The sequence below is a fragment of the Rattus norvegicus genome, chromosome X (genome assembly GCF_021556685.1).
Source record: "Rattus norvegicus strain SHRSP/BbbUtx chromosome X, alternate assembly SHRSP_T2T, whole genome shotgun sequence".
In the NCBI taxonomy this organism is placed as follows: Eukaryota; Metazoa; Chordata; class Mammalia; order Rodentia; family Muridae; genus Rattus; species Rattus norvegicus.
Genome location: NC_141554.1, coordinates 162,172,913 through 162,181,876, shown reverse-complemented (window position 1 = coordinate 162,181,876; position 8,964 = coordinate 162,172,913). Strand labels below are relative to the sequence as shown.

General features: G+C 44.6%; 1 protein-coding gene across 1 annotated transcript; it reads left to right on the top strand.

The window, feature by feature from the left end:
- Positions 1-546: 546 nt before the first annotated feature.
- On the top strand, positions 547-8,707 carry LOC147998414 (ras-related protein Rab-39B-like). The gene is made up of 2 exons (XM_087601098.1): positions 547-1,676; positions 5,899-8,707. Exons 1-2 carry the CDS (start codon positions 1,462-1,464, stop codon positions 6,380-6,382), a joined length of 699 nt encoding a protein of 232 aa, XP_087457224.1. The 5' UTR covers positions 547-1,461; the 3' UTR covers positions 6,383-8,707.
- Positions 8,708-8,964: the final 257 nt, after the last annotated feature.

Below are 8,964 nucleotides of genomic sequence, written 5' to 3'. Positions count from 1 at the left end.
CCTAACCCTAACCCTAACCCTAACCCTCTAACCCTAACCCTAACCCTAACCCTAACCCTAACCCTCTAACCCTAACCCTAACCCTAACCCTAACCCTAACCCTAACCCTAACCCTAACCCTAACCCTAACCCTAACCCTAACCCTAACCCTAACCCTAACCCTAACCCTAACCCTAACCCCTAACCCCTAACCCTAACCCTAACCCTGACCCTGACCCTGACCCTAACCCCTAACCCCTAACCCTGACCCTGACCCTGACCCTGACCCTGACCCTGACCCTGACCCTTGAGCATTGAACCCAACTCAACCCTGAAACTTGACCCTTGACCCTGACCCTTGATCATTGAACCCAACTCAACCCTGACTATTGACCCATGTCCCTGATCTCGCCCTTAACCCACTCTCATTACAAGTGGGTGTCTTTTTCCTCCCGCCTTTTTTAGTGCGCGTCTATTACAGACTGCGCGGTAAAAAAATCTTTGCGCCTCTACGCTGCGCTTTACGGTAACGCCACCCGCGGTCCCGCGGTGATGACGCCAAATCCCGCCGCTGCCGCGTCCCCTCCGCTCGCGGTCGCCTCCAATGCTCCGCTCGCCCAGCCCCACCGGGCGCGGCCGGAGAGAAGCTCTGACCACCCGGATACCCGTCCGTTCCCGGAGGGCGGCGCAGACTGCCAGGCCACCCTGTCACTCCCGGACTGAGGCCCCGATCGCCAGCCCCACCCCCGCCCGGCTTTGCCCTGAGTGAGGCGCCGACCGCCAGGCCACCCCGTCGCGCTGACCACCAGGACACCCGGCTCCGCACGGAGTGAGGCGCTGACCGCCAGGCCACCTTGCCACTCCCGGAGTGCGGTTCCGGACCACCTGGTTAACCTGCACCTCCCGGAGTCAGGCGCTGACCACCGGGACTCCGGACCGCGCCGACCACTACGCAACCCGGCCGCTCAGACCAGCAGGCCACCCCGTCACTCTCGGCTGCACGGGGCACCGACCACCAGGACATCGGGGCAGTCCCGGAGTGAGGCGACGACCACCGAGCCACCCGGCTACAGGGACCACCAGGCCACCAGGCTCCGCCCCGGGTGAGGCGAGGACCACCAGGCCACCCCGTTGCGCTGACCACCAGGCCACCCGGTCGTGCCCATCCCCAGGCCACCCTGCCGCTGTCGGAGTGAGGCGCAGACCACCAGTGCACCCCGTCGCGCCGACCACCAGGTCATCGGGCAACGCCCGGAGTGAGGCGCCGACCACCAGTCCACCTCGTCGCGCTCACCACCAGGCCATCAGGTCCGCCCCGGGTGAGGCGCGGACCACCAGGCCACCCCGTTGCGCTGACCACTAGGCCACCCGGCCCCGCCCCGAGTGAGGTGCCCACCCCCAGGCCACCCGGCTACTCCCGGAGTGAGGCGCGGACCACCAGTCCACCGGGTCGCGCCCACCCCCAGGCCACCCGGCCCCGCCATGGAGGCGATCTGGCTGTACCAGTTCCGTCTGATCGTGATCGGGGACTCGACGGTCGGCAAGTCGTGCCTGATCCGCCGCTTCACCGAGGGCCGCTTCCCGCCGGCGTCGGACCCCACGGTCGGGGTCGATTTCTTCTCGCGCCTGGTGGAGGTGGAGGCCGGGAAGCGCGTGAAGCTGCAGATCTGGGACACCGCGGGGCAGGAGAGGTTCAGGTGGGGCCGCCCCGCCTGAGTCCGGGGGGTCGGGGGGTGGGGTGGGTTCTGCCCCTGGGGTCGGGTTTTGCCCCGCGGGGTCCGGGGGCGGGGTCGGTTCTGCCGCTGGTGCCGGGTTTTGCCCCGCGGGGTCACGGGGTGGGGTCGGAGGGAGTGGGGTGGGTGGGTTCTGCCCCTGGGGGTCGTGTTTTACCCCGCGGGGTCAGGGGTCGGGGTACGGGGTTAGGGGCGGGGTCCGTTCTGCCCCTGGGGGTCGTGTTTTACCCCGCGGGGTCAGGGGTCGGGGTCCGGGGTTAGGGGCGGGGTCCGTTCTGCCTCTCGGGGTCGTGTTTCACCCCGCGGGGTCAGGGGTCGGGGTCCGGGGTCTGGGGTCTGGGGTTAGGGGCGGGGTCGGATCTGCCCCTCGTGGTCGTGTTTTGCCCCGCGGGGCCGGGGGGCGGGGCCTGGGGCAGGTTCTGCCCCTGGGGATCGAGTTTTTTCCCACGGGTAAGGGAGGGTGGGGGTTAGGGGCGGGGTCTGTTCTGCCCCTCGGGGTCAGAGGGCGTGGTGTGGGTCAAGTTTTGCCCCACGGGGTCGCGGGTCGGGGTCGGTTGTGCCCCTTGGGGTGAGATTTTTTGCCCCCGGGGTCGGATGACCACGCGTAGGGCTGGAAGCACAGGATGCATAGGGTGTGTGGGTCAGGGGTCAGGGGTCGCACGGGCGTGTGAGTCTCCGGAGGGTGAGGAAGCCGAAGACATAAGCAGCGCGTGGGAAACATATAGGATAAACTGCCGCCCTATAGGATGTATAGGATAGGAGAGCACCGTGTAGCGCGAAATAAGTCCCAGAGCTGGGTTTGAAAATTGTTCTGCGTCCTGCGGGGGGGGGGGGGGTTGGGGCGCTGTGGTCTGGAGCGTAATGTATAAGAAATGTATAGTGAATGTGCATAAGGAGGGGCCGTAAGGTATATATTACATAGGTAAACCCCGCAGCGTGTAATACATGACGTATGTCGCATAGGTAAAGACCACAGTGTATGTATAATAGCGTTTATATTAAGTAATAGGTGATAACATACATAGTAACCTATACAAGAAACCGTAACGTGTATATTATGTAGGTAAACACCGCAGCGTATGATAAATGACGTATGTCACATAGGTAAGGACCACAGTGTATGTATAATAGCGTTTATAATAAAGTACAGTAATACATAATAACATACATAGTAACGTATAGAATGAGAAACCGTAACATATATAGGTAAACACCGCAGCGTGTAATAAATGACGTATATCATAGATGTAAAGACTACAGTATATAATAGCGTCGACAATAAAGTACAATAACAGGTAATAACATATATAGTGACGTATCTAATAAGAAACCGTAATGTATACCGTAAATTTAGAATACATTGTAACATATAATAGCATATATATATAAAATACCATAGTATAGTGACAAATAGAATAAAGCACTTTAACATATAGCAATATATTAGTATAAATAAAATATGATAAATACATATAGTAAGTAGGTGGAACGAGGAGCCGTAACGTATATGTCATATAGGTAAACACTGCAGCGTATAATAAATAATATATGCATCACATATGTAAAGACCACAGTGTATAACAGCGTTTATAATAAAGTACAGTAACAGGTAATGACACGTTGTGACGTATATAATAAGAAACCGTAATGTATGCCGTAAATTTAGAAGATATTGTAATATATAATAACATATATATATATACATATATATATGTATATATATATATATATATATAAAATATCAGGGGGTTGGGGATTTAGCTCAGTGGTTAGAGCGCTGGCCTAGCAAGCGCAAGGCCCTGGGTTCGGTCCCCAGCTCCGAAAAAAAAAAAAGAAAAGAAAAAAAAATATAAATAAAATACCAGAGTATAGTGAGAAATAGAATAAAGCACCGTAACATATAGCACTATCTTAGCATATTGAATAACAATGTATGATAAATGCATACAGTGTGTAATTTATATACTATATAATGATGTACATATACATGGACACCGTAGCGTACAATGGTATGGATGATAAAACACAACAATGTGTAACGAGAAGAAACCGTGATATAGGATCAGGTACAGATTAACAATACCACAGTATGTGGTAATGTATATGTATAAAATACCGTAAAGTATGATGCATGTAGATACCATAGCAGATAATAAAAGAATGATGTGTAGTAACGTATGCGAGAAACCGTAATAGATACCATATATATTTTAGAAAATGCCGTGACATATAGCGTATATGTACATAAAATGCCATAAAGTATAACAGTATATACAATGAAGAATGATACAATATAGCAATGTATATACATACATACATATAGGATTTTTTCTCAATGTATCATAACCAGAAACTGCAACGTATAGTTACATATATATAAAAAAACATCATAATGTATAATAAATATATACGTAATAAGGTACTGTAATATATATATGTGTGTAAAGACGACAGTATATAATAGTATTTATAACAAAGTAAAATAATACGTAGTAATGTATAATGAGAAGCCGTAATACATACCATAAATACAGAAAATACTATAACATGTAATAATGTATTTATATAAAATACTGCAAAACATAATGACATACAATAAAGCACTGTAATATGTAATAATGTAAATAGTAATATGTATGAGAAGCCGTAATATATACCATAATTATAATAAATACTATAACATGTAAAAATGTATGTATTTAAAATACTGCAAAATATATTAACATATATAATAGAGCCCTGTAACATATAGCAATGTACACATGATTTTTTCTCCCTACCATGCCATAACAAGAAGCTGTGATGTCTAATTACGCGCAGAGTAAAACAAAATAGTATACAATAATGTATATGTAATAAAATACAGTAATACATACAATAATGTGTATAATAAGAAGGCATAATCTATACCTCCATATATGTATAAAGAAACCATAATACATATTGAATATATATGTAATAAGGCTCTATACTATACATCAAGTATGTAAGAACCATAGTGTATAATAGCATTTACGGTAAAGGAAAATAATGTGTAACAATGTATATAGTAATATATATAATGAGAATCCGTAGTATATACCTCCATATATATAAAAAAACCAGAACATGATGAACATATATGTGATAAGGTTCTGTAATATACATTACATATGTAAGAGCCACAGTATATAATAGTATTTATGAGAAAGCACAATAAGACGTAATAATGCATATAGTAATATATATAATGAGAAGCCGTAATATATGCCCTAACTATAGAAAATACTATAACATGTACTAATGTATGTGTTTAAAATACCGCAAAACATAAGGACACATACAATAGAGCCCTGTAATATGTAGCAATGTATATATATATATATATGATTTTTTCTCCATAACATGCCATAACAAGAAGCCGTGATGTCTAATGACATGCAGAATAAAACAAAATAGTGTATAACAATGTATATGTAATAAGATACAGTGTGTAATACATGTAGTAATGTGTATAAGAAGGCATAATCTATACCTCCGTATATATATAAAGAAACCATAATACATATTGAATATATATGTAATAAGGTTCTGTAATATACATTACATATGTAAGAACCATAGTGTATAATAGTATTTATGGTAAAGGAAAATAATGTGTAACAATGTATATAGTAATATATATAATGAGAATCCGTAGTATATACCTCCATATATATAAAAAAAACATAACATAATGAACATATATGTGATAAGGTTCTGTAATATACATTACATATGTAAGAACCATAGTGTATAATAGCATTTATGGTAAAGGAAAATAATGTGTAATAATGTATATAGTAATATATATTATGAGAAACCATAACATAGTGAACATATATGTGATAAAGTTCCGTAATATACATTACATATGTAAGAGCCACAGTCTATAATAGTATTTATGAGAAAGCACAGCGATATGGAGTAATGTATACAGTAATATATATAATGGGAAGCCGTAATATATACCATAAGTATATAAAATACTGTAAAATAGGACACATACAATAGAGCCCTGTAACATATAGCAACATATATATATATATGAGTTTATATATACATATATAAATCGCTGAGGATCGTGGGTAAATCATGTTATTTGCAAAGCATCCTGGGTAACCCCGCCCCTCTCTCTCTCTCTCTCTCTCCCCGCCCTCCCCCGCAGGTCCATCACGCGCGCCTACTACCGGAACTCGGTGGGCGGGCTCCTCCTCTTCGACGTCACCAACCGCCGCTCCTTCCTGAACGTGAGGGCGTGGCTGGCGGAGGCGGAGGCTGCATCCGGGCCGGAGCGGGCGTCGCTGGTGCTCGTGGGTCACAAGTGCGACGTGGGGTCGGGGTCGGGGTCAGAGGGGGAGGAGGGGGAGGAGGGGGAGGGGGCGGGGCGTCGCCCCCGCCGCCGAGTGACGCGGGCGGAGGCCGAGGCGGAGGCCGCCGCCCACGGGCTGCGCTACGTCGAGACGTCGGCGCGCGATGACGTCAACGTGGAGGCCGCCTTCGCCGCCCTCGCGCGGGACATCTACGACCGCGTGCGCCGCGGCGAAATCCGGGAGCGCGAGGGCTGGGAGGGCGTGCGCGGAGGGCCCGTCCCCGGGATTGTGACGTCCTCCGAGGAGGCCCCGCGGCCCACACGGGGGTGCCCGTGCTAGCCACGCCCATTCGGGACCTATAGGATCCATACATTTGACTGGGACGCGTGGGATCCACGCAGTGACCGGAGGGAGCCCTCTGCGCCCCGCCACTCGGACTCATACGTCATCGACATACGGAATCCATATATCGACCTGGACATATGGGGCCCATGCAGTGACTGGAACGTATGGGATCCATGCAACCGGCCACTTGGGACGTAAAACGGGGCCAACGCATGGGATCCATATATGGACCGGTGACGTATAGAATCCATGTGTTGACTGGAGGGAGCCCACCACGCCCTGCCACTCGGACCTAAAATTCCAGCAACGTATAGGATCCATACATTTGACTGGGGCGTGCGGGATCCCTGCATGGACCGGAGGGGCTCTCTGCACGCACGGTCACTCGGACCTAAAAGTCATCCATGTAAACCATCCATACATGACCAGGACGTATGGAGTCCATATGTGACCAAAGAGCCCAGCCCAAGGATGAGACGTGCGCGTGTCTATCTCACCCTCCGGCCACTCGGAGTCACAGTCATCAACGTATAGGATCCATACACTGGACTGGGAGGGGACGTATGGATTTCATACGCGACCGGAAAGAATTCAACCTTCCCGTGAGAAAAACACGCCCGAGTCACGGAGCCCGGGTGACGCCAGACTCTGCAATGGCCGCCGTGGGCGTGGCCGGATGTATGGATCGCAGCCCCTATGGATTGTGTTGTCATTGTTGCCATGGTTATGGAGCCGCGCTGAGGATACCGGGTAAAGTGGGCGGAGCTGTGCATCAGGCCCTAGGCCTTTGACGCTAGGACATTTGCATATTAATGAATTATTCATGTCAATCGTTTGAATGTTCTGCATAGTAATTAAGTGTCCACGTTATAGTTCTGCATATTATGTTAATCGTTGCTAATTATTTGAGAAATCTGCATATGAATTAGTTGTATCATTCCTCCATATTTAAATATTCTGCATATTAATCTCTGTTATTAATTTATATCATTTATGGCTGATTACTTGAACATTCTACGTATTAATTTTTATTATTAGTTGATATTTATGGCTGATTATTTGAATGTTCTGCATATTAATTAATCTCTATCAATTTATATTAAGGCTGATTATTTGAATATTCTGTGTATTTTATTATTATTTATATTATTCATAGCTGATTACTTGAATATTCTGCGTATTAGATTATCGACGATGCGCGATGGTTATTACTCATTATCTGCATAATTTCTTATCCCATTGCTTATTATTTATTCACCTTAATGTATATCCTCTAATTTATGTCGCGTGTTCGATCCCCGTGGGATTACTGTTACTCGATGTTTTATTTATTACTTTTATTACTCATTTTATTATTATTTATAATTTTTATTAATACTTTACCGTTTATTATTTATTACTATTTATTACTATTTATCGTTTAACTTATTTACTATTTATAATTTTTAATACTTTACCATTCATTATTTATTATTATTTAACTTGTTCACTTACGTATGTCATTGCTGCTCATCGTTATTTCTATTTTTGCTATCACTTTATTATTATTTATTACCCTTATTTGTTATCATTAAATGTTTACTGTTCACAAGAATCAGCGGTTCGTTTGCTTTATTAATATTAATATTCATTAATTTCTCTGCTGTTCACGTCCCATATTATTTATTTAATGCTTAGTATCTCGTTTATTTATCTAAATTTATTTTACTGTTTTTTATCATCCCACTTTTTACTTAATACTTATTTTATTTAATATTCATTATATTGTTTTATTACCTATTTTGTTACATTGCAATATTTATATTATCTTTATTTATTTAATGCTCATATTATTTTGTTTATTGTATTTATGTCTTATTATTTTTAATATTTTCTATTTTCTCATTTGTTACTTTACTTAATATTTATGTTATCCTTTTAACATTTATTATTTTATTATTACATTATACTCGTTATTATTTAATATAACATATATAGTACATATCATTACTATTACTATTTTAATTATAGTTATTACGTATTATTTAACATAACATATACAGTACATATAGTACATATTATTATCATTATTACATATTATTTAGCATAACATATATAGTACATATAGCATATATTATTATTATATATTTTTATTTCATTTTCTTCCTACAAACCGGCCACGCTTTACATCCAATTCCAATCCCTCCGGCGCATCACAGCCCAGGCCGAAAAAAATAGAAAAATAAAATCCATACATCCTGGTCCCGTGCGGATGGTTCCTGTCCTCAGCTCCAATGAACCAAAAAAATAAAAATGAAATAAAAAACAACATAAAATATACGTCTGCCATCTTTTTCTCAACGGAGACGCCTTCTATACATTGCTGCACCCGGCTCTGTGACGCGGGTTTCGAGGCGCCCGGCGAAGTTGGTGCAATGGGGGTGGTGACTGGGATGTATGGAATCCATACGTGACCACGACGTGTGGGACCCGTGAGTCAGACCTATAGAATGCATGCATGGGTGGGATGTATATGAATCCACACATTGGCCGGGACATATAGGATCCACGCGTGACTCGGATGTATAGAATTCACA

Bases quoted from the DNA above. Each gene is read 5' to 3' on its own strand.
- LOC147998414 (XM_087601098.1), top strand. From the start codon at position 1,462: ATGGAGGCGATCTGGCTGTACCAGTTCCGTCTGATCGTGATCGGGGAC. The intron at 1,677-5,898 runs GTGGGGCCGCCC...CCTCCCCCGCAG, and splicing joins GCGGGGCAGGAGAGGTTCAG to GTCCATCACGCGCGCCTACT.